This window comes from Anser cygnoides, chromosome Z, assembly GCF_040182565.1.
Source record: "Anser cygnoides isolate HZ-2024a breed goose chromosome Z, Taihu_goose_T2T_genome, whole genome shotgun sequence".
Taxonomy (NCBI): Eukaryota; Metazoa; Chordata; class Aves; order Anseriformes; family Anatidae; genus Anser; species Anser cygnoides.
In genome coordinates this window covers 44,742,056-44,768,379 of record NC_089912.1, presented here as the reverse complement: position 1 = coordinate 44,768,379, position 26,324 = coordinate 44,742,056, and the positions used below count along the sequence as shown (strand labels likewise).

At 42.0% G+C, this 26,324-nt stretch overlaps 1 protein-coding gene and 1 long non-coding RNA gene across 3 annotated transcripts in view; one reads left to right on the top strand and one right to left on the bottom strand.

Moving 5' to 3' along the window:
• LOC106045448 (TLE family member 4, transcriptional corepressor) overlaps window positions 1-26,324 on the top strand; it is a 97,521-nt gene that overhangs the window by 59,672 nt on the left and 11,525 nt on the right. For both annotated transcript variants that reach the window (XM_066987729.1, XM_066987728.1), the window contains exons 9-12: window positions 23,401-23,520; window positions 24,062-24,115; window positions 24,777-24,929; window positions 26,156-26,288. In XM_066987729.1, coding sequence (XP_066843830.1) covers window positions 23,401-23,520; window positions 24,062-24,115; window positions 24,777-24,929; window positions 26,156-26,288 — 460 coding nt within the window. The remainder of the gene's footprint in view (window positions 1-23,400; window positions 23,521-24,061; window positions 24,116-24,776; window positions 24,930-26,155; window positions 26,289-26,324) is intronic.
• LOC106045449 (uncharacterized) lies at window positions 987-3,188 on the bottom strand. Its single transcript, XR_010827457.1, has 4 exons — window positions 2,910-3,188; window positions 2,091-2,212; window positions 1,734-1,829; window positions 987-1,639 (listed from the first exon to the last, which is right to left on the bottom strand). It is a non-coding gene; the product is annotated as an uncharacterized lncRNA (long non-coding RNA).

Below are 26,324 nucleotides of genomic sequence, written 5' to 3'. Positions count from 1 at the left end.
ACTTAGTATGTAAGTAAGAGTAAGCTGCTTACTCCTGCAGCTGTTATTTGATACTTGTAATGCTTCTGAAAAGAACAAGGTAGTTTAAAATAAAAAAGACCAAGATATACGATCAGAATTCTGGATATTACCAAATGTAATTGCATTGCTCGGACTTTGTTCTTCCACTGGTAGAGGAACACCACAAACTGACGTGATTCACTACAGTAGACTTCATCTTAATTGTCAAGTTTCTTTTAAGTGAGACTTCCTCCAGTGATATGAGTCTCCTGCCAAACACCATTGCATTCAGTTTGTATTTAACGAGCCAAAGAAACATAGTTATCTGTTACATGCCTAAAGAAAGTTAGAGAATTTATTTCCTGATCATTTCATTTTGCCACTTCAATACCACTCAGCTGAAAAGCTCTTCACAGGCTTGTAAAAATCAAAACATGTTTCGCATTCGTGTCGTGGCTTCTGCGTGCGCCTTTCTCTGTACGGAAACAAGGCGTTGCGTGTATTTTGCTTTCTGTAATGATGAAGTGGTAATTTTTGAGCTGAACATGTTTGAACTAAACTTTGCTCCACAAGAGTTGTGTTTTGATCTTCGTGGGTGTTTTGAGGGTAGCATTATCAAAATATAATGAGTAACTTCTGTTGGCTCGCAATACAATAATTTGTTCAGTATTAATTGATATCTGCCTCTGGGCATGTAAGCTGTGCTGAATGTAACAGGTGCCCTAATTCCAGAAAATGTGTTGTAATTGTTTGTATGTGGAACAGATGAATAAATATCTGTAGGGCATAGCTGGTCCTCAGGTGGTGAACGTGAATGGATTAATGATGTGATTGGGTGAGACATGCTTGTTTGTTGCAGTCTCGTCCAGTAACTGTCTGCTGAAGCAGAACAAATATTAATTAGCAGGGTCCTGTTTGTTGTCTTGGTCTATCTTATGGAGCTGATTTTTTGGCATTGCCCTTTTTTTTTTTTTTCTTAATAACCTTTTCATAGCTAGACTTGTAGCATGTCATTCAAGTCTGTGGTTTTTAACAGATTTTAAAACACAAAACTGAACCTCAGGTATCTCTTTTTTTTTAACTGAATTTTACATTTCTTTCATTCAGTGTCACATCATTTGCCTTTTTAATGAGGTCGTCTGGGAATTTTAATTTAGTGAAGAGCATTCATATGAAAGTAACAGCATGTACCCTGCTATCAAAGAATTAGTTGATTCTGCCATGTCTGTGGCTTCACTTCCTTTACCCAATGGCTTTTTTCCTTCTTCTGTGTATAAACTATGCTGGCCTCTTTGCTCGTGCCTGTTACGGCAGGGTGACTCTTACTCAGTGGTGTGCCCACATTTGGATGAGCTCCTACAGCGCTTCTCACTATCAAACTTTATTTTGCCACTTGGTGATTTAGGGTAACTCAAATGTTCTCTCTCCAGATGCTCTCTTCACCCAGGAGGCAAACACTTACATGGGCTGTAATTTCTAACCTGAGCAGTCATGTCTAATTATTTCCATGGCAACAGACTGTGATGTTGATAATACAAGATTATGACTTCACATTGTAGAGTAGGAAGAGGAAGTTTGCTGGGGTGAGGAGGTGGGTGGAAAGGTCTTCTCCAGCGCAAAGTCTTTGACAGTGTAATAGCTAGGAGGAAAGAAGCAGAGGGAGGAGATGGATTTATTTATTATCTTTTTTTTGAAGTCCTCGTTGTAATGTAAATGCGCAATTAAAATCATACCCCGAGTGCTGGCATTCATGTTTACACCAGTTTGCTCAGGGTGAACGTGTCTGGAATGAAGCACGTGTTTGCAGGTTCAGTTAAAGAGGTGTTAGCCTAAGGGATAGGAGAAGATAGATAATATTCATCAACTTTTACTGAAGCGGGACACAAACTAGGTGGCTGCTTTATGCGTTTATGCCAGCACTGTGACAGGTTTTCTCTCTGCATTGAGCGCTAATCACCTATTTTAATTTTGAGTTGTTATTAAGACCTTTACAGCCAAGGTATTTGAGACATCCCTTATTTTAATGCGTATCAGTGGATTCATTGGGCATTCTAATTATCTACTAGAGGGAGAAGAGGAGAAGAGATTACCTTGTGGAGTCAGCAACATGGGCGAAACGCACTGCAACTTTCCGTCCCCTGCCTGAAGACACTGAGTGCCGGTAGCAGGTTAATGCTGGTGTTACACGGCTCTTGCTGTCTCTTCCCCCGCGCTGGGAAAGAAGTAAATTCCCAGTCAGAGTGTTTTCGGTTTCTGAGGCTGATTTTAGAAGAAGCTGGAGGAAATGAGTGGTCTGACTGATTCCTAAGTTGTTGTGAAAGATTGTCGAGTGCATCATGAATTGCAAAGTTTTAGATGTGTTTCTGAGCAATTACGCTGGCCAGCGGGAATCAGCCATTGAGGAGAATTTGCAGGAAAGTTACACCGGGCCTCCCGCCTCTCTCCGGTACACTTCTAATTGAGTCGAATAATTAATTAAACATCTAAAGCTCGATTAGCCTATTCTGCATGACGATTTGAAAAGTTCTGTGTTTTCTTGAGCGACATTTGGCCTTTTGAAGAACAAAAAATTGGAAATGCTAATGTTTTTTTCAGCCAACTAAAGGAAGAAAATAAAAATGTCTCCATAGCAACAAAGCTTCTTTCTAGATAGTTTCCTAAGATATGCCTGAACCAGAAGCAGATGTCTGATTTGAGAATCTTGCCTCCTTCAATGTAAACAAATAACTTCTAGGCAGGTGTTGGAAATAATATGGAAATCCTATTAAGGGGCCCTGGGTTTCTGTCACTCAGGAAGCCCTAGCCACAAAAGGGTTGGTTGTCTGAATACAGGCGGCAGAGTAAATTCTCATTAGGCTTTAGCTTTTCCCAGGAAATGATTGTCTCTGCGTGCTCTTTCTCCCGCGAACCTGAATGTAAGCCGCTTCGGCCACGGATCCCCTCCGCCGCCCTCGCCTCCTCGCTTTGCTCTCCGGCTGGATTAACGCCCGGTGCGCTGCTGCTGCTGCTGCCGGTGCCGCGAGAGTCGTGACAGCCGCGACCGGAGCGAGGGGAGGACGGGGAAGGGGCGGGGGACGCGGCGCGGCAGCGGCTCCTTCGGGCGGGTTTGCAGAGTTCCCTTGCGAGGGGGGGATCCAAAAACGAGACGCCGAGGTTTCCCGCACCGTGCCTGGGAAGCCGGTGCGCCCCCCCCCCCCCTTTTTTTTTTTTTTTTTTTTTTTCCCCCTTCTTTCTTTTCCCCTCCCTCGGTCCCGCCGCCGAAGCGGCTGCTGGCACGCTGCTGCGGCCCGCGGGACGGCTCCCGGCCGGGGGGCACCGGGGACGGGCTTTGTGCGGGATGGGGCTTTGCAGCCTAGGGTTTTTGGGGGCTGAGGCTTTGCAGGCTGCAAGCGGGGATCGCTCCCTGCCCTCCCTCCCCCGGCCCTTCCCCGTCTCCGCGTCCCGGGGCGCACTTGATAAAAGCCAATGCGGCGCCCGCCGGTGGTCTCCCGTCGCCCTGGCAACAGACCGCGGGGCACCCTGTGTGTGAAACGCATGCACATCTCTGAATTAACCTTTTTCCTTTTTTTTCTTTTCTTTTTTTTTTTTTTTTTTCCAGCTTGTTCCTCCCTCGGCGCCGGGGGCCCGGGGCCGCCCCGCTCCGTCCCCGCGGTGCCGTCGGGGCGCTGTTGGCTCGCTGCTGGCCCCGCCGTCCCACGGCTTCGCTGGGAAAACACCCGGCCCGAGCCGGGGGGGGGACTGGAAACAAGCTCGGCGCTGGCAGGGGGCGGCAGGCACTTAATGAAGTGCTGGGAGCACAACGCTGCCCCAGCCGGCCGATGTGCTCGGCTCGCCCCTCTCCGAGGAGCGGGCTTTCCGCAGGGAGCGCCGCGGCTTGCTGTGTTTGCACCCCGTGCCCCAGCCTCTCGAGGGGCGGCAGGGGGAGGTTTCCCCATCGCCTGGAAGCGGGGAAGGGAAGGGTTTGGGCACGCCGCCTTCCTCCCCTGATCCGCGGGGCGAGCGCTCCGCCCGTCCTCCGGCGTGCTCCGGGCCGCCCCGCGGGTCCGAGCGGTTGTGGGCACGGGTTGTGGCCGAGCCCGGCGGGCTGCCGGGCCCTTCGCTCCTTTTGCTTCGGTAACGAGCGGCCAGGCGATGCGGAGGTCACTGCTGGAGTTAGAAAGCCAGCGCTGACCTCAGCAACACGCAGCCTCCCCTTGCGGTGTTGCAGCGCCGGGCGTGAGGAAAGCACTGTAATTGGCTTGAAGTAATTATAATCGTGCCTTTGAGTGCCTTGGTTCTCCCTGATGTTTGCCGAACTCGGTTTTTGTTGATGCCACAGGTCTGTCGCACCTCTGTTTCGGGGCTGCTTTGAAAAATGCCAAACCGAAATTTATTGTGACCCTGCAGGAAACAAGTGTTACGTTTTTCCTCCCCTGCTTTGAGAAGGAGTTCCTTTCAATTCTTTCACCTGCAAACATTTTGTAGCGAGCTTTGCTGTCCCGTACTGAAAAAAAAAAATAATATGTGAGAGGAATTCTGAAAAACGTCTGAATAATGTAAAAATAAGCCCTTTAAAATCAATTACCAGTAAACCTTGTGGGGAGAGAGAAACCCTTTTCCTGCTATTCCCTTGATGTAAGGTGCCCTGTCAGTATGCATAATTGGTGTTAGAGTAGGAAAGGCACCCTGCTTTCAGCATAAAGACAGCCTGTCCAGGGTCAGTTTGGTGCCTTTGTAAAAAGCACTGTATGCTCACCACCTAGGCAGCCTGAAAGCTTTATATCACACCGCGGGGTATTTGAAAGCAATTAAGCACTTAGCAGACCTTCTTCTGTGGGACTCTTGTGTGCTTCATGAAGGTTTTCTGGTAGCTGCGTTGCCGCCAGCCATGGCACAGGCTGGAAGTGCCATTTTTGGGCCCTTCTTCCTGCTCCGTAGGATAGGAAGGGGGGGAAATTTGGTGTAATGTTGTCTCTCCCTCTCTCTCTCCCTGGTTCTCTTGAGAGTATCTAGCACCAGACGGTGCAGTCTTTTCTCCAGTTTGTCTGTGCAAGTTGAAACTCGTTTGATGCCAAGTGTTTTTTGTGCTGTAGTACCTCTCCACTGTGCCTTTGGTCCCCGTGGACCCTAAACCATTTTACAAATATTGCTAATCAACTGAACCAATGAAGGTGCTGCTGTTAGGACTACTGATAAACAAACCTAGTGTTGCAAATAGTGCTAGTTTGATTTATAGTAGTAAATGTAACTGAAGTTGCCCACCAAGTGGAGTAGGGCTGGAATGCCTACAAACAGCTGCGGCAATCACAAAGTGACATAGCCGCATCTACGTAGTAGACAAACGTTTCATAATTGTTTTGGACAGGAATGGGATGAAATTTTTTTTGACTGAAGAAGGTTTTTATGTTGACAACACAGAACTCCAGAGATTGTTACAGTGCAATCACTCTAAAACTGTTTTACAAACAAAATATGTTACAGATTTTAATTATAAAAACAAAAATATGTGCTTTAATTTGACATACAGACAGAATTTCTCGTGCTGTTTTGCTAAGTCTTAAAACTGCCAGGGATTCTCTTTGGAATACTAGATATTCAGCATGCACGACTGCTACTGTGGATGTCAAAAATAAAATATTTGTAAATGTATTTGATACTGTGTTCTGGCTCAAAATATGTATCCGTCCAACACTACTCTGTGATGTATACGTAAACTGGTCTTAGATGAAGCGGTTGCTATTATCCAGGCTTATTGGTGCCAAACGTAAGATTAAATCAAAACAAGCACCAATACTTGTTAACTAACATTTTCTTAAAGTTTAAAAACAATATTTTAATGCAGTTATGTGGTTATGGCCAAAGCCAACAAAACGAAGGAAACGTATGTTCTGAAGGTGGCTGTTGCCTGCACTGAAGAGACAAATGAGGTAAAAAATGAAATACCACTTAAACGTGCTGCCTTGTAGCACTGGTTTACGCTGCTTTTTGAAAGCGTAAATATGAACCCTCAGGAAACCTCTGGAGAAAAGCGCGTGAACATTCGCCTGACAACCGAGGAGAAAGAAACACTAAGGTGGGTGATTAGTAAGAGATCAAATGAGCAGTGGAGAGAGATGTGGGAATAAACGCACGTTGCCTGCGTCCACCTTACTAACTGCTGTGCTTATTTTTATTCACGTCTTAGATATTCTCTGGAGAGGGCTCTTTTACAACTTACACTTGAAAAGAGGAAGAAAAATTGTAGGCAGCAGCCTTGATTATGCTGGATTAAGATCAGGCAACTAATAGACCGATGTGTGCCTAACACTTGTATTTTAAAAACTTGTTTGCTTTCTATACAGTAACACCAGAAACAATGCGTAGGAAGTCATTAATCCTCTGAACACTACGCTTTTCAGGATCATAGGTTACCATTGTCCTCTGCTGTGTCAGAATTTGCCTAATGTTTCATTTGCTCCTTTCGGACATCTGGTAGTTCCTGGGAAATATTTGAAGAGCCATCATTTAGTAGTTTACGGGGAAAGCCTTGAATAATTCAGACAACAAATGATTAGGCAAGCACTTGTCTATCTAACTGAATTATTCTGCATGTTTGCTGAAGCAGTAAAGCAGGAGAACAGCATTTCCTTCTCTGGAGGGTTTACAGTGGTAGTATTGACCCACCTAGTTATTGGGTTTCAGCCTTTTGTTGACACTGTTGTAAATGAAAGCAGCCTGGACAGGCACTGAGCAGCTGGGCTGGATAATTGTGAAGGATTCATGCTTGTTGCTGTTACCCCCAGTGTTTGTAGTGGGTTGTTTGCTTTGACTTTTGTTGAACTGTTGACAAAAGCATTAGATACAAATGGGAACAAATAAAGTGTTGAGATGCCAGGAGGGCTTGGCAGTAATGGTGGTTTTCATTCTGACTTAAATGGGGAATGTCGACACTTAATCAGGATGGGAAATGGAAGGTGTGTTCAGTGTTTGTGTGCTCCCCCCTCCCCTTTTGCTTCCTTTCCTCCCTGCTAAATATGTTTTGGCAAACACAGGTGAATAAAAACAGAGCGGAGGCAATTTCACCATTGCCTTAACTCTTTGGCACCACATTTTTCAAGCGCTTTCTGACTGTGGATGTCTTGCTGGGCAAATCCAGTTCCTGGCATGAAAGGATTAAGTATAAAAAGGGATGGGGAAAAAAAAAAAAGGAAAGAAAGAAAAGGAGGGGGAGGTAGAAGGGGGTAGAGTTGGGAAAAGAGGGGATTAAATAGAGCAGTATACACTGAAGTAGTATAGCCAGCAAAATTGAAGTCATTTACTGGAACGCTTTTAATTTGGTTTAAACAAAATACTCTTTTGTATATTCAAATGGAGAGTAGCTCAGCTGTTGTGAAGCCAGAAAATTAATGGTATTTTTAGTGAAATAGCAAAAGCATGTCAACAACATAGCTGAGGATGATAATGTTGGCATTTTATTCATGAGGAATTATCAATGCAGGTTACTGGACAACATAGTGTGACTGGAATGATTGAGCACAGGGGGGAAGCGGCTGTCCTTCTGTAAGATGATTTCATTTTGCATTTAGTCTTTCTGGAAGAGAGGAAAGAGAGCGAAAGGAAGCATTTAAAAATACGTGTCTAAGAGGTCTATCCTTGCGGTTTCTGGCTCCCAGAGTCTAACCTTTTTACCTCTGTCTGACTCACGGTTTTGCCATTTCTTTTTTTGTCAGCTGTCCTTTCTTTTCAAGTCTTTCATGAGTGATGGCAGAAAATAGAGGGAGAAGAATAGAGTTACTTTAGGATATCTTTGCTGAAAAGGCCGTTTCGGCCCTGGAAGAGGTGCAAGTTCATTCTAGCTGTCTCTGGCTCTGAGCTTTGTGCCTTTGCATTGTTTGCATGGGCCCCTTAATGCATTTAATGCGTTGTGAAATATGGTTGCCGTGGCTGGTCATGGAGGAAGTTAATGTATGATCTGGAAGGTCTTACCACTTAGCAGGAGAGATGCTTCATATTTGTTATTGCAGCTACACTTTTCTTGTAACAATCAACCTCCAAGTATTGTGCAGGTCAACTGGAAAGTGGCAAATAGAGTTCACAGGGGTGAAGACGCCACTATGATGAGAGGAGAAAATGCAGTTTTCTACAGCTGTATGAAGGCAAACAAAGGTCTTTCTTGCCTCTGCTGCAGTGTGTGCGCCTGGTGGTATTTGAGGCACCCCAAGGGTTTGGAGCACCAAAGCTGTCATATGCAGGTATTTTTTGTTGCCTGCCTTCGTGCAGCTTCAAGTTGTCCTAAAACCAAATGCTGTAGTAGCAAGGTAATCTTGGCATTTATGGACCCACTTTGAACAATCATCCATGAGTGTTTTCTTTATTCCCTTTTGTTATGGTTGCCATATTGTTCCAAGCCTCTTCACAGCAACAAAAGAAGGGCAGCACAAAAAGAGATAAGGAAGAAATTGCCTTTTACTGCTGCCATTGCTGAGGGTTTTTTTTGTAACTTGCAGTGTGTTTGTTGTGCCAAACCAGAGCCCTGTGGACGTCAGCAAGGAGTGTTTTGCCCAGATGTTAAATATTGTGGGATCAGGGCCTGAATTTGTTATTAATCCTACAAATATTAAAAGAAAGTGAAGAAATATCAAGCTATTTCCAGCAGGCAGGTACTGGGAGTGGTGTTACTGTAAATATCAGCTTGTGCATGATGAATCCCCAATTCTTTTTGTCTCTCTCTTTAGGGAATACCCTTAAGAGTTCTGCAGGGGGCTAAAGAAATTCTCATAGCAAATTTCAACCCTGAATGAAGGAAAAGTGAGAAATCTCTGAAAAATAGAGACTTAAAGCCCAATCAAAACAAATATATCCCATAATCATCTCTGCACAGCATTTGGGAAATCCAGTTTTGAGTCATCTAAATTATGCGAGAATTCAGAAGAAATAACTCATGAATGTTCTACGGCATTGCCTGGGTGCTTTTTAATCAAGCTTGGGTAGTTTTCTGATTTCATGTGAAATGCACTTTCCCCTGTACTTGGTTACAGAGAGTTAGCTCTTTAGGCTAATCTGCTTTGCTCACAGACCTGTAAGAATGGCCCCAAGCTGTGCTTTACCAGGAGAAAGCACGAGTTTTGGGAAGCTGAGACCTGGAAGCAGGAAAGTGCTTCTGGAAAGAATTTGCATTGGAGTAACAATAGTTGTGAATGATTACAGGAGCAAGAAGAAGGGAGATGAGTGGTGTACTACATAGGTTGAGAATGGATTTGGACTCACCCAAATTACAAAGTGATTACGCGTTACGGTGCAAGATTTTTTTCATAGACTGGCATCAGACAGTAAGAAAATGGAGTGCCAGCATCCAGATAGAAATAAGAGCAGAGTTGGGAAAGGATATTAAAAATAGAGCATAGGAAAGTGTAAAATAATGAAACAGAATAAGAATAACAGAGAGATGATGCCCTAAATCAGTGATGCACAAGCCTTCAGCACAGAAGGTCTTTATTGGCATGTTGCCATGAGCCAGTGGGCTGCACCTATTTTGCATATAATTTACATTGGATTTTAATCAGATAAGCACACACCCTGTTTGTTTGTTTGTTTTTTATATTTATGGAGTGCTGTAATTGCAAACACTGTGTAGCAGAAAGCAGGGTATGACTGCATACTTAGTAGGCTATAGTAAAACAAGTAATGATGGGAAGACTGGCTCTGCAAAATCAGAGAGGTTCATCTGACATCTGGCTGTCTTTGAGATGGCCTTATGCATTTTGAAGTACAGATCTGAGTTTATTAGGCAGCTGCAGGTTTGGCTTTGTTCACATTTCAAATGCATAAGTTTAATTTGAGAAAAATCATTTCAAAGACAAGCCTGCAGATAGCAGATTTCCTGGTTAATTCTGTTACCCATGGGTAATTCAGAAAACAAACAAACTACAACAACAACAACAAACAAAACCAACAACAATAATAATAAAAAAACAATTTCTGAAATGTTGTTCGGTGGTACTTAGTTACATCTCAGATGTAGAGGTTTTAGCCTCTCTGAGTTCAGCTGATGGCAGGCTTATAAACAATGCAGAAGTGTTTCCTCTTTTACATTTCATCTGTCTGTGTGATATGGATTTATGCAAATTAAGAATAGGCTAAAATTACTATTTGTAGACATATTAGTTGCTGGAGCATAGCCACTCTGTTATAGTATATGGATTGCTGTTGTTGTGTTTTTGCTGGTTCAAGGAACATTTTTTTTTTTCCACCCTTATTTGTCCATTCCAGTCTAAGGTATTTAATGGATCCATCCCCATAATACTGAAGTACCTCCAAATCTTCAACACATTAATCCTCTCACCAACCCTATAAAGAAAAGAAAGGCTCTCTAGGCTTCTGAAATTATATATCTTATAGATATATAATCTATCTAGATATATCCCTATCCTATAGATAGTGAACTGAGACATGAAGAGGCTTAATTAACTTCACGCAATCAGATAAAAGAGCAGACTACTGAACCTGTATTTCCCAAATATAAACACAATTTTTGATCCTCCTTTTCAATCTCTCAGTGCATTTGAGTCCCATTCAGGGCAAATGTATAGGTGATGCTTTCTGGTGGTAGCTCTTGTGGGTTAAGTTTGCCAGCTCAGTCCTTCAGGGCTAATACCTGTTTCAGCCGAGTACCTAGTCTCTGTATGTTTTTTCAGAGGAGAAGCTTTGGCTGAGCTCTCATCCTTCCTCGGGGTTTGATCACATTGCTGTTTTCATGTGGAGCAGATCCGTCTGTAGTGCTGGGGGCTGTAGATGTGGCAGAGCCTGAGGAACCCCCTTGCACTGCCGGGAGAGCGACAGCACAGGGAACACGCCTGCCACGTCCCCTGCCCCTAACCGACCCGCTCAGCAGTCGTGTACCATGCTGTGCAACACACCACCGAGACCCGCAGCTAACGTGGGGTGCTGAGGGGCTCCAAGGCGCTCCCCCGCGTCTTCTGGCTTGGTTGCAGGGGGAGCAGCCCCACAGGTGGGTATGGGAATGTGATTTTTGGCGGTAGTGAAAGTGCCCTGTGGGGAGATGGTGTAGGCAGAGAAGAAGGATTTCCATCTGCGGGCTGGAGCTCTGGATACAATTATGCCTGCTGTGAAAGAGCTTGTTACACTTTCTCACTGTAAGGGCTCCATCTGGTGCTCTAGGTGTCTTTAAATGGAAATTTACATGTACTGTCAGAACTAAAGTCTGCGCGCAACGCGCAGTCTGACGATCTCACTGGCCACAACAATGCTAAAAGCCCTTCCCTTGCTTCCACCCAGTAATGTGGAAATTGAGGGGAATGGACTCAGTGCTTTCAGCATCTGTCCCCTAATTACAGGAAGCACTAATGAAAATTCAAGATTTTCTCTGACCTAGGGTAGGATGTAACTGTGTCTAGGAATAAGCAAGGTGGTGTTGCAAGGAAGCAGAGTACACTCTTGCTCAGGCAGCCCAGATGTCAGTCAGTAACAGTGGTGTGACTTACAATTCAGCCTCTTAAATTCTAGTGAGAGACTTGCTGGCAGCTCTCTGCGCACACGGTGAAAAGACCCCACTCACTCATCAGGACAAGCGTGCCCTACATTGATGTCAAATTTGAATCTGATGTGTGCAGAGATCATAATAATAGTCAAGTCTTGCACTGGGAGACAGGTTGCTAGCAATGCTGACTTCTGCCTCGAAAAGTCACGGTCTTGGCAGCTACTAAGGAGAACAAATGCACTGACAAACTGCTGCAATCTGGGATCTAATAACACTTCCCAACTGAGAAACCCATTTTGCAAATCAGAGGCAAAATCCTAATACACCTCCCCAACTCTTTTTCTTGCCTCCTCGCCATCTAGCTGCTTCGAGTCTCATCTGGATCAGTCTTAACAGCTAAAACAGTCCCTGACCATGCATAAAATCAAGCCACTTGCTTAGGTGTCCAGTAACATGTAGGTGTAAGTTTTTTACCTACTCCACAGCAAACTGAAAAAGGCTTATCTGTGCTGGTCCATTAGGAGAGTGAATGGTGGGTAGAGGAAATTTCCCATATTGTGGGTAGCTTGAGGAAGATTTCTCTTAATACTGTGACTCGTTTTATAGCATTGCTTGGGCCTTTGATCTCCATGTTCTTAATTGGCTCACAGGGTGGTTATTTACAGTCAACAAGGAAAGTACCTTGAACTTGTCATTTTAATAAACTTGTTACTAGCCAGCTTTTCTATAAGCATCCCAAACGGAAATAAACATCTTTCATTTTGTTTTCTAAATAAATTTTAAAAATGGTTTCCTAGACAACCTTGATGAAATGTCAACTTCTTCGCAGATCTAAACCCACACCATAGGTATTGTTGTCTCCATCCCTGCTGGGTAATTTGTACACTGCAATAGTTTGTTTGGAAACATGCCGCTTGTTCTTTAAAATGTACTTAATGCTAGATTAAAGAACGTAAGACTTTTTTTTTTCCCCCCCTATTTCTACCAGCTCATTTCTAAACCATTTAAAATAAAAATCTTGAGCATGTATGGTATTTAAAAAACCTTTCACATGATGTTTTTAAAACAGATCAGTTTCAGCATTAAAATGTTAGGAATTCAGCCAAGGAAAATTCAACTCAGGATTGTATAGCTGTAATGATAATGTATTATACTTATCTTCCTTGAAAATGATTGTAACAGTAGAGTTGAACCTAGTGAATTACATAATTTAGGAGTGTTTGCTAGAATGCCGTTTTAGGGGGATTACTGTAGCCTTCCCGTAACAAAAGCAAAGGGGAAGATGGATCATACTATGAAGGACTTAAATGAGACAGAACAGTCTTCACAAATTATCTGAGATAACTCATTTGAATTGAACAGAAGGTCATGTGTGTGCATGCCAGTTATCACACTTAACTACTTGGCAGAGTGTATGGGGAGTACAAGAGGGAGATTTTTGCGTTTCCTCTCCTCTAACCTGAATTAAAAATGTATTGGCTGCTCATTCCTGACATCAAAACATTTCCAGCTAGCCTGAAGTTAGTATTTGATTGTGCTTTTAACGTTTAAAAAATTAACAGCATGACCTGTCTAATATAAATAATGAAAGGAGCAGAAAAATAAAAGCTACTGCTGCTTCTCCTGGCAAAGCTCTAGGATGTTCAGGAGCTGTAATGCATCTAAAAATCTGGCAGAAGGACTGTATGTTTTATTTTCTCAGTCTTCAAAATAGGTGTTGTACATATAATGCGCTATTATATACTGATGTAACTGCTTTAAGGCTGACTGCAGGATCTGTGTTCCTACCACTGTTCTATCCATTCCACTTACCACAATCCTTGATTTGAAAAATAAGTTTGGGCACAATTATTTTTGCAACCAGCTGAGGTCTTGATTCAGGGTAGCACACAGTAGGCATCCAAAGTTCAGCACATATGTACATTTTCTCATTTCTTTATCTGCCTTGTAACTTCTCTGAAATCAAAGTGTGTGCCTCAAATCTGGCAACTGCTCGAGCGCTTTCCTGAATAGGAAATAGGATAATTTCCTGAACAAGGGTCTTGGGAACACAAGTAGGTGAGTATAAATGAAGTGAGGCAAAGATACTGGGCTTGGATGTTATGTGGGCAGGGAGGAGAACGGTAGTGCTCAAAGATTTCTTTCTGGAAAATATTTTTTTAGATGTTTGAGAAAACGTTTTTCTTCAGAATCGCCATGAGCTGTAATTTGCAAATATTTAATAGCACCCAATCATGTTTTATTCACCTGCACTGGTTGGATAATGAATTCTGTTTTCATGGAGGAGTAGCAGTGACTCTGGTTTCCTCAGTCATGTAGGATACTAGAAAAGGCTGAAGTATATTTGGTCTTCAAAAGCAACACAAGATCTGACACAGGAAGAGATGAGTGAGCAAATTGCCAGTCTCTGATTTAATACCTGAGATAAACACGAGTGCTTTGCTGCTGATTGAAGCAACGTGCAAGTAAACATAATGTTTCTATTGAAATTTAGGGTGCTTTTTATAATCTTGTTACCCTCTATAACTTTTCCTATCACTTTCCTACTGATCAAGTCAGGAAAAAATAAGATTAAAAATAAGGGGAAAAGATGGAACAATTAGAAAGTGTGGAGAAAGATCATTAGTGGTACCCTTGAAGTATTCAGTAAAAACAATCATTTGCGTTGTTTTCTTGTCATCTCTTAGGTCATCTCTGCAGCAAAGCAACTTTTGAGACATGCAGAAAGAAAAAAAATGAACATTTTCCTCTGAAGAATTTATATATATATAGATACATTGGAAAGGAACGGAAATGTGAAAACTCAAATTGATGCCTTTGTAATGGATATAACCTGTGTTAGATGTACCCAAAACTAAAAATGTGGGGCACTGGGGCAAAGTGTCTGATCTGAATGTCTGCTGAAAGCAGCTAAATGGAATGTCCCATGAGACTGCCTTCAGACATGATCTCTGTGGTTTTACAGCAACAAAAAAGGCTAATTAGTGCCAGGTTATATCCTTCCGGTCAAAGTGAAGAATTAGATAGGGAACGTAAATCCCTGGAGAAAGTTGTTAGGACCTGTCACATGAAAAGGGAATCCACTTAGCTATCCCCAGAGAAGGTAAACCTTAAAACCTGATTGTTATTACTTTAACATGGAAAATTTGGGGGGTGTATGTGTGTGTATTTTTACCTCCTGACCTCTGTTGCTAGTACTGACGATATTTTTTATAACCCCCGTGGCTTGAGCCACTGCAGGGAAGTGTTCGTGTTCAGCTTGGCTCAGTGCCGTACAGTCCATTTTAATTACCGTGCAAAGTGAAAGGATAACAGTTTTACTTTGGTACTCAGTCTGAGAAAAGGGCCAGCTGTTCTTCAGAGGGATTTCTTGATTCTTATAGATATTTTTTAACAAAGTATAAAGCATACTGACACAGGCCTTTAATGGATATCATAAAACATTCCGTCTTTAGTGTTTTCTTACTGTTCTAAAACTAACCAAATTACCTTGTGTGCTCTGTTTAGATTCAGCTGCTATGGAAATGTAATTAGTGTTAATATTCTGGAGATACGTTGGATGTTGGGAATTTTCTGTGTGCATCCGTCACTGGCTTTTGAAGAATGCTCACAGAGCGCCGCTGCTTTTCCTCGCATTGTGGCACACTGCTGAATCAAAGCCTGTAATGCAGGCTGGTGGTTATCTGTCTCTCTCTCTTTCATGGTGGTGAGCCCACAATTAAATTGCTGCATTGAATGCTCTGGCTGGTTGAGCTTTTTCTCTTATCCTGTGATTGCGTGCTCTCCCTCGCTTGTTCTCTCTAGCTAACTCCCAACACTCTCTTTCTGCCTCTATTTTGCTAGAGCTGCTCAAACTGTTTCAGGTCTCTGCTGAAGGAAATAGCATGAGAGATCAGTAATTGGAACCCCAAATAAATATTTGAGAAGAGCAGATCTGTAGTTCTGTGTTTCCTTGGCACAGCTCTGTTCCTCAGATTTCCAGTGATGATTGTATTTACCCTCAGTCTTTCTGAATGTCTGTAACTCACTGGCCTTTGACCCCTCTGTTTCAGTGTCTCTGATTTTGGTTAAAATAACGTTTAGGATTCTGTATGCTGTGATGACTGATATGCTGGCTTGTGCCAGATTTTGGCATTTATTTTCCAATATGCCAGCAGCAGAATTTTCTCTGTCAGGTAGCATTTCTGTACTTGTGCACCTTGGTTTTTCAGGAGTGTTTATCTGTTCTGGCATCATTAGCGACAGAATTCCGTTGCATCTTGCATATGCCCTGGGGCTCTCACCCTCTGTATTCCCTGTACCAGTTGTAATTTCTGTGTTAACACCTTCTTGTAAATCTTTTCATTCTGTCCAAATCACCTGCTCTTCTGTGTGCTGAAGCCCATGGTCTTGGTTTGGGGTCTGTTCAAAAGGGAGGAGACTGAACTGAGGGACAGCGAGTGGGAAATGGATCAGGTGAATTGCTTTGCGGATTAAAGGGGAGGATGTTTGACAATGCCTGGGTTGTGTTACCATCAATTAAATTCAATATTTACGAGTTGGCAGATGTGGACAAGAGCACACTTGATGGTAAATGTAATCCGTGAACTTTGAAGCTTCTGTAAACCTATCAGAAGTGTTTAACTCCTTTTCCTGCCCCATCTGTTTCTTTTTCTTTTGTTCCCTGCTGAAACCAGGTCCTTTGTTCAAACCGTCTTGCTTACCAAAGGATGCTTGTTATTCTTGCCACACTGCTTGATTTCACTACCTTCATGTGCTTGTGCTAAGATATACTTTAACCTAAACCTGTCTTTCCTTTTTGCCTCACAGCTATGCTCCGCTACTACTTCACTGCTTGTACTTAAGCCGCATCGGTTCTTCTCTCCATCCTTTGACCCTCACAGTGTCAGCAGTGATTAGGCCTTATGTGTGTTATGTCCCTCAGCCAGTGATTACTGGAGAAGCTGTATTTTAAAGGATTTATTGCAAAAATCCATCTGTGAAAGGCTAGCCAGCAGCCCTCGCCATTGCTTTAAACACCTCCTTTTCCTGCCACCACTGTGTGCCTGTACACCAGGAGGGACTGGAGAAACAACAGCACATGCTGACAGGATTACATGTCAAAATTGCTGGATATCTCCAATTTCTCCTGCGTGGCCAGCACAGTTTATAGCAGATTGATAAGTGTATGTTAAAATACACGACTGGAATTAACATGCATGCCGTAGTGGTTTATTATTCGTTTTATCACCCCTTTTGTAACATCTAGACTTCGGTGCTTTTGATTAGGTTAGATTAGAAATCACAGTGGTGCCAGCAGGGCAAGCAGATCACCCGTGTAAACAGTTGCATGGTTATGTTTAAAGCAATTACAAGCACATATGCATAATGGATATACATATCTATATTTTTATTCATGTAAAACTTCTGAGAACACTTGTCTTTCGAAGATGAACTGCTGAGCCCACACGTTCCTTTTACTGTGGGCTTTTTTTTACGGCCATTTTGTTGCTCTTGCAGCAGCACTGCACATCTAGACTTTGATGTTTTTTTATGACACTCTTATCCACTAATTAACTTCATTAATTTTGCAATTAGTGAAGTTAATTAGTGGGTAAAAATGCTATATAAAACTTCAAAGTTTGCATCTTAATCATAGATTGTATTAAAATAATTATCACACCCTTGATTACTAAGCTCGATTCAGTTAGCTCAGGCAGGGTCATGTGATATTAAAAACAGCTTTTTTCTGTGTCTTTCTTAGCTAGTTAGTAGCATTTTTCACAAACAATTACTGAGACTTTGGTATCTGAAAACGCAGATACAGGGAAAAGGCAGTGAATGAGACAAAAAATACAGCTTGATCTTGGTGTGGCAGACTAGGTTTTGGGTTTTAGTTTGGGTAAGTAGAGAAACAAGTTGGAAATGAGCAGCAGGAAATATCTAAAATGTTCGCTGTGACTGGTGATATATGTGGGGAACAATACTTGGGTCTCTCCTCTTTTGATAAGCCTATTCTGGGCTGTATCCGTGTGATCATAACTATTGTGTATACGTAACGGGATAAGGAAAACCCAGTTGCCTAAATAAGGACAGCGAAGGGAGGATGTTGTTAAAATAATGCAAATAGCAGAAATTCAGTGAGGCTGGCATGGATTCTGGGATGTAGTAATAATGATAATAAGAGCAAAAAGCTGTATTAGCAGTGGAGGTGTGGGTGACCTTAGGAACACAGCCCCTGTACAAACAACACCATACGGTACCTACAGAGCAGCCCACGGTATTTCATACCACCTCCCGCAGTTTAATGGAAGTAATGTACATGTGCGTACAGAAGTATGTAAATAAATGCTTTTTTTTAAACAGATGGGTGTTCCCTTATAGTTGGAGCCATGAAGAACGTTTGATACGTGGGAGCTTAGTTGTAGTTTTTCTCCATGGGTGTGTGACATGGCCTTGACAGACTGCTCCAGACAGTTTTCATCACCTGCCTCTAAAAAGAGGAGTGGAGGTGAAGGCTGGGCAACTTCCTTCACCATTTCATGGAAGAGGCAAGAGGGCTCCTTGAAGCTGTTTGCCTCTTCCACACATGCATCTCCTGAGCTCGGGGGGGCAGCATGTGATTTGGGCAGGCCTTTGTAGGAAACCTGGTAGCTGGTGGGATTTTCTTCCACGACCTGAGGGATGGCAGCATGGTGACAATTCCTGCCTTGGCTTGGGCTGGTGCAGGCCTTATCCTAAAGGAGAAGTGTTGCTGCTCTGTGTCTGGTGGCTGGTGCTAGGGCACCGTGTGTGGTTCCTGGTTCCATGTCTCAAGGGAAACAGAACGGAGGAGGAACAGGGAAAGGCAGCTGAAATAACCAGCAGGATGGAGCAGCCCACCTGATGAGGGGAGGCTAGGAAGGTAGGACCTCTTCAGTCTGGGGAGGAGAAGGCTGAGGGATGATGTGCAAAACCGCAAGGCGGTGGGTAATGCCGGGCTATGTTCACCAACTCCTGCAGCCCTAGATCTAGGGGACATGACAAAATGAGTGGGAGGATTGAGTCTGAAACAGAAAAAAGAAAGCCCTTTTCACACAGATCGTCTGAAGCCTGCTGCTATGAGAGGCAGCAGAGGCAGGACGGTCACCAGCAGTTTCAGAGGGGCAGGCGAGACAAACCCAGATAGGTGGTCTGCTGGTGGTTTCTGAAGGGAAGAGGCAGAGGGTCTCAGGTGGCTTCCGTGCAGCAGCCCAGGGTGCTGGGGAAGCTGGAGGGACAGGGCAGCAGCCAGTGCCTGCCCAGGCCTGGAGCAGTGCCTGCAGGCAGTCTGTGGCAGTTGTACGCCCACGTACGACGTTGGTGCCAACCATCCAACCAAGCAGCATTACTGTCTGGTCATCCCTGGACTGTGATGCATGCTGTATCCATTTTTATAGTTTCTTTTATACTTTCAACAGACTTTATAACAGCAATAATGTCATTCAGATAATTATGCTGTAATTGACCTTAGCGTTGAGCATCCTTGGCTTTTACTGCAGTTTGCTTAATACTTCAGGATGGTCAATTATCTCATAATTCCCACTTTGTTGGGAATTATTGTTTTAATTATTACACTCCAAATACATCATTTTGGCATAGCGGTAAGGGTACGCTGGGGAATGGTCATATTCATGAATGCTTTAAAGAGTTACCAGCTTTATCATGTGGGAGGGCTTTTCATCCTGTCATCTCTAGTCATTACTTTTAACACTTATTCCATTTAATTATCACTTAGTCTGCTCAAGCCAGGTCTTCATCTGCAGGAGCTAGCATATGGGGAGTTGGGGCTTACAGGATTTGAGAGCAGTTGGAAGGCTGCACAATCTGACCATATTGATTTTTTTCTGCTGTGTTCCAGCGTGAGTCATCTGTGTTAATGCAAGGAACTTCCAGTGGAAGCTGGGGTTAAAATGGTGATTGTGATTCCTGTGATTTTTTTTTTTTTCCAAGCAGTCTGAAGTATTAATTTTCCCAAGGAGACAGTGAGCACGCAGATGTTTGCCTTGTTACCGGTGAGAATTTTACGGCTCTGTAAGAGGCTTATATTGCCCTCTTTATGATCGTTTAATTTGTTCCTGTGTGGCACCGATACTCCACCAGGAGCAGCACCCTGCAAGCGTTGGAGAGAAAATGGACTGCTTTATGAAACTCCAAATGGCCTTCATGATGGGTGATCTTTTTGTTTAGCACTGTGCTCAGCACTGCCCAAAATACACAGTGAAGTATAACGCGTCATGCTTTATGGTCTAGTGCAACAGATACTGTGGATCCAGCACTAGAAATAGATTCACTTCTTAAGCAAACTACAAGGCAATGTGCTCAGCGTTTCTATAAATGTATCTGTTCAAATGTTTTTTTTTTTTTGTCAGCATTTTGTGATGTATTTAACATCAATAAAAATGTCTTACCTAAGCAGAAAATGAATAACTGGTACATTTTGCTAAAATGGAAACTAAATGTAACCCACTTTTACCAAAGAATATTGTTTCCTATGTTTGATCTAATTATTATATGTGAGCAAACTCTGTGTTGGTTAGGAGGAAAATGCTTCTCTCTCTAGTAGATTAATGCATTTTATTGAAGAAAACAGCAGTGCGAAAAGTCTTTATTTCTCAATAAATTTTAATAGTTACTAAAATGAGGACTCTGGCCCATTAAGTTACAGCCTGCCAAGGTATAATGCTGAATCACTTAATTTCTCTAAGTAGCTATCCTACTCCAGTTTCTTAAAGGCAGCTGTTAGAAGAACACCAATATTTTAATTGAGAAGCAGGGCAGAGTCTGACAGCTAAGTGGTGCGCTTTGATGGAGGTTTCCTTGCACAGTTCGCATATGTAAGAATCTCTCTAGGAATATATATGTAGGCTTGCACACATGAGAACCAGGATGTGTGTGTATACAGGATTGTATGCTGGAATTTGATATCGGTGGAAACCATGAAGACATTGTTACGTCTAGGTATTTCTCATTTGTAGCTAGATCCTTACAGGTGTTGATAAGATGATAAACAATTAGCAGGAACTCGTTATGGGTAATAATGTTGTCCCTCACACACTGAAGTTAATGGGAGTTAGGTGCATGTGAAGATCTAGACCATAGCCTTTTGGCTGAGCAGTACTTGACGTATCATTATCAATCAGAGAGAAATTTAGATCTGTCAGTACCGGTACTAGATATCCCATGAAGTTAGAGATCTCTGTGTGGCAGATGCATTAAATACTGAACAGAAAAGAAGCTGTTATTGCAGGAGTATTGATTCGTTGGGTAACTGTGGCTCCATGCAAGAAATGGGGTGAAATAGTTTTAAGTGAGAGTGTTTAATTTGTTCTGTAGTAATTGACTCCTTAGGTAAAATAATGTTAATCCAAGTTCAGTGGCCAAATTTCAGTTTGGGAAATTAGATTCTTCCTGCTTTCTTCACTCCACTAATTTGCCCACTCTTCCCACCAGCTATCATTAAGTTAGTTGTCTCCATTTTTTCTACTAATGTCAGGTGGGATACCATCTTTTAATATCAGTATCAAGTCCGATCCATCTTTGAAGCAATAAAACCATTAAGCACTATCCATTGCCCCAGTGCCCAATGTGGTGCTCATCCTTTATGTGCTAGTAATAATTAACTACTTTATCATTCTAGTAGGGAGCTTTAATTTATTACTTTATTAAGCAGTGAAATCAAAGATTAAAATGGTATGTATAGCACATAGCTAACTAGATTGTGAAAAATGAAACTATATGGTTTCAAATTTATGAAAATAAATATTTCTATTTAAATAAGTGCAGTAGTTTGCTTTAATTCTTTAGACACCACTCTAATTTGTAGTTTACTGGTGATTATTTTTCTTCGTTTTAAAGTAATTTGCTTTCTGTAGGGTGAAGTTGAGAAATAATGAATTGAATTCACATTACAAGCTACTGCCTCCCAAACTGTAAATGAATATAAATGTAATAGAAGTATGCTATTAAAATCTTTTGCAAAAGACTATGCTATATCATTGCAGTAAACAAATACATTCTTTCAAGCCATCAGTTCATTTAATACTGTATTTCTACTTGGCCTTTATTATAAGGGTTTCTGTGGCTACTGTCACTACTGCCTCCAAATGCCTTAACGTACATTGTCTTTTCAGAGCAAACAATAACATTTTGAATTTGTGTCATTTGCAGTATAATAGTTGATTAATGATCTACTTTAAAGCTAGATCAGTGAACTCATTTTAAGATGTACTTGCTCAGGATAGGAAATCCTTGTCTACCTATTGTATACTGTCAGGAAGGAAGAAGGGAGGGAAATGAGAAAGGCACAGGCTGTGCTCAGCACCGTCTTTGTTTTAAAATTTTAATTTCCACTCAGTGTACTTAAAAGGTAAATAGCGATCACCAACCAAAAATTGTTTTGTTTTGTTTTCCAAATTCTACACTCATTAATCTGAGCTACTGTTGACAAGAACTGGAAATTTTAGAGAAGTAGAGATCTGAGTGTCCCAGCAAGGAGAAATGTTCTGTTACGTGACTTGGGCAATGATCGCAGCTCCGCTTCCATGGTTAAGTGTTTTTCATTCTTACCAGAAGTTTGTGGTGTAATAAGTTAAGGAAAAGAAGAAATGCAGTAACAGCAATGGAACAGAAGTTGCACAATGTAAATGCTAATTCTTGTTTTTGTGTTCCTGGTGGCGGTGATTAAAATAAACCTAGGGAGTTGTTCCTTTAGAACCCCAAAACCAGAGTGCTATATCCTACAGTTTTATGAGGAACAACAACTGGTCATAGCATGTGGAAGAAGAACCCCCAGACGAGTGTTTCTGGATGAACAGGAGTGTCTAAAATCCAGTAGTAAGGACTTCATTAGTTGTTGTTCCACTGAATCCTTTATATAAGGAGGATAGAGAGATGGAAACAGTCAGCAGGGTTTCGACTGAGGATTACTTTCATCTTCATTCCTGTCAGTTCCAATTCTGCAAAGTGCCTGAACACATCCTTACTTATGTACGTTCAACCATTGACTTCAGTGTGAGATAAAATTTAGCGTACGGTTAAATGCTTTCTTGAACTAGGGCCAAAAGCTGCTGCTGCTGCTAAAATCAATCCCAGAGGGAACTTTGCATCTTTCATTACTTCCTTGTTTGTATACCAAGATACAGGTTCTACCAAGCTCTGGAAATATGGTAGGACTTGATAAATGTCACCTTTCCTGTTTAAAGGAGTAGAGCAGAATTGCTGGATGACAGTGCATAAAGTACAAATTACCTTCCTTTCTCTCCTGTCCCATAAATATGCCTTGCAACCATCATTGCTAAGTGAGGGCCGCAGAATGACAAGACTCCCTGAGACACTGTGTTGTGTTCCTGTCTACTGCAGGCACACCTGGTAGTTGTAAAAGGAGACGGATTAAAATCAGTTTAGGAGTTTTCCCCTATTCTTTCCAGTTGCAAGATTGTTCATTCAGAAGATTGCTTCGTTCTTTGCTAGAAATCTTCATTCAAATGTTTGCTGAGGTCTGACTTACCTTGAGTCATCTTTTTTCTTGTTTTGATTTTTGTTCTTTTTGTTTTGATTCCTGCATGCATGCATACACACCCCTCTTCTTGGAGGTCAGTATTGATTTAACCCTGCATATTTGTACAGGAAACAAGGCAAGACCAGGCCAATGTACAGTATTCTTAAAATGGTCCAAAGTAGCTCTACATTCATCCTGTTGACACCACAGATATCAACTATTCAGTGATGTAAATTGTTCTCCTTTATATGTATCTCTTGCAACGCAGTGCACTTTTAACACAAGAAACTTGCTGGGTAGCTATCAGTGATTAAAACCCAAAGTACTGTCCATAAGAGCAGCTCTAAATCACCTCATTGGCTTAAGTTGTATTGAGGGAATGTGACAAATAAACCCCTGTTTGGAATGAGCATCTGATGTGTTTTCTCCATCTCTTTCCTAACTGCAGAGCTCTTCTGTATCTCCCTCAGCCAGTTTCAGAACAGCGGAAAAGCACAGAAATTCGACAGATTACTCTTCAGAGAGTAAAAAACAGAAAACAGAAGAGAAGGAAATAGCAGCTCGTTATGTGAGTAAAACATTTATGTTGTGCACTGTTAAACTTAAGTGTTCCTCAGTAATTTCACCAATTTCCTACTGCATAACTAATTTTAAAATTGATGGTCAGGTTTTTACTGTGTTCTTACTGTGTGCATCTGTGATAGGTAGAAGGTTTGGGTGTGTATGATTAATAGTATTTTTGATAATACAGATACAGAGCACTTCGAAGGCAGGGGACGAGGATGGAGCATTAGTTAGGCTGGAACTTGATAAATCTGGAATATAGTTTGGCTCCAAAGTACAGTGCAACTCTGAGTGAAGATTTTCATCCTCGGGCCTCATTCACTGTTCTGAAAACTGGGAAGAATGCTGTAGCTGTGAGAACCTGTTAAGGAGAAGCACCTAAATATTACAGCATTTTTTTTACTACATAAAGCTTGATTAAAGTAAAGGAAATATTACATAGTTGTGAGCAGCTTTGCATTTCATTGGCTTATTTTTTTCTTTGTACTTAAGAAACTTCAGGATATTGAATATATATTTTTACACACTGTGATCTGTCATTGCAGGACAGTGATGGTGAAAAGAGTGATGATAACTTGGTAGTTGACGTTTCCAATGAGGTATGCAGAATTGTATTTTTTATACCTTACACTAGCAGTGGTGGGGTTGGTCATGTCTTCAACGATTTCTGGGTGTATTGGGTATGAATAAGATTACAGCCTTTGCCTTCATAAGAGGGCATGAAATGTGTAAGGAAGTCCAGTCAGGTCTTTCTTTAGAATGCAAATCAAATCTGTAATACTTATTTCTACAAAGGACCTTTTTGTTTCTTGTTCACACCAAATGTCTACTTGAGATTTTTGAAGCCAGCCCAGCCCAGCAGATAGGATGCAGCTTGTAATGGTATCTGTGTTTTCTCTCACTCTGGCCCTGACTTCTTTTGCAAACTTTATCAGGTCTGCCAAGTGCCTTAAACCTTTCCAGTCTGTCAACTGAACAAAATAGATTTATTTGCCTATTTCAATATCCATAGGTTTGAAATATTTTTCAGTATCCATAGATTTTAAACAGTTTTTCATGTTTAATGGCAACAAATTTTAAGGCTTTAAAAATATTTCATTATTGATATTGACTTTACATTTTTGCCAACTAAATTGCTTAAGGACTGAAGGAAGATGTCACACTTTATGACAGAACTTCACTCCAAAGTGTGAATTGCTCAAGACAAGCACTAGTGGGTAGTATGAAGTTTTTATGCTAATCCACATTGCTGATGTTTAGGATCCTTCCTCTCCCCGGGGGAGCCCAGCACACTCTCCACGAGAGAATGGCTTGGACAAGACTCGACTGCTGAAGAAAGATGCACCAATTAGTCCGGCGTCAATTGCATCCTCCAGCAGTACTCCTTCCTCCAAATCCAAAGAACTTAGCCTTGTAAGTGCTTCTGAAGTCTCCAAAACCTATGATAATAAGCTGAAACAGATGCTTACCAGCTTTCTATCTAGAAACCGTTTGGATTTCCACAACTATCAGTAAATCATCATGAAACATTAATTTCAAAAAAAAATTTTTAAGTAAATTCTATAAAACAGTAAGCAGAAAGTCCACGGCCTTTTTTGTGGTATAGGAAGAGGTTATTTTCATTGGTGGTGTGGGTAGATGATAGATGTGCTGTGCTGAGAGATGTTTTTCTCCTCCCCCATATGAAAAACTGTCATTCTAAGAATAAATAAGAGTACACAGGGGTTCCTTGAGCTGTTTTCGTGCACTGTGGTTTATAGCAAATTCAGTTCCTGCTTGGATGTGATTTGGTTGTTAGCTTTGTTTGAATTACCAGGCCATATACAACAACAATAATTTTTATTTTCTATCTAAAAAGTAATCTGTCATTTACAAGAGCCTTCCTTGACTTGCATCACAAATCACAAGGCAAAAAAAGAGCTGCCAGCAAGTTGGGGGTGTTCTTTCCTTTCCTGTTTGTGACCACATTTAATCACATTTCTGAGCTGCACAGTAACTCCCATCTCCGTTCTTCACAGGTCAGGGTACATGATTATTTAAAGAAATAAAATAAATAAAAAAGCTTAAAGTGAAAGTAGTGCTCAGGAAAGGTGATGGAATGACATGTTCAGGCTTGGGAGTCTGATGAACAAGCTTGTCACAAGAGCAGCACTGCACAGTTCCTGACTTAATACTCATCACTGTCTCCATGCTATGTTACCAGCCCCAGATCTGGGTGTGAGTTGTTGGTCAGTTGTATGTTTTTTCTGCTCTTCTTGTCTGCTGGGAGGTGGACCCTCACGGAAGCTCATAACATGAGCATGTCCACCACAAGCAGACTGAGACCACCACCGTAGATCACGTGCTGCCAATATAATTGCCAGATGGCAATGATCTTCAGTCATTGACCTCATTCTGAATCACATGGATGCCCCAGGCAAGGAAAGCTGTGAAGGCTATAGTTAATTTGCAAAGCCATTCTGTCTTCTTCATTGTCTCTGTAGCTTCTCTTCATTGCCAGTGACTTTTGAAGCCCGAACCCAAAAGCTAGATTTCATTGATCGTGCATGTTCTTGTTGTCTTCCACTCTTTTTTCAGCCAGTACTCAAAAAGCTAACATAAAGAACAAACTGTTTTTCCTTTTCTTTTTTGGTAATTAGAATGAGAAATCTACCACTCCTGTATCTAAATCAAATACCCCAACTCCACGGACTGATGCGCCAACTCCAGGCAGCAACTCCACTCCCGGACTGAGGCCTGTGCCAGGCAAGCCCCCGGGTGTGGACCCACTAGGTGAGTGCCAGTCTGTCTCAGCAATGTGAAACTGCT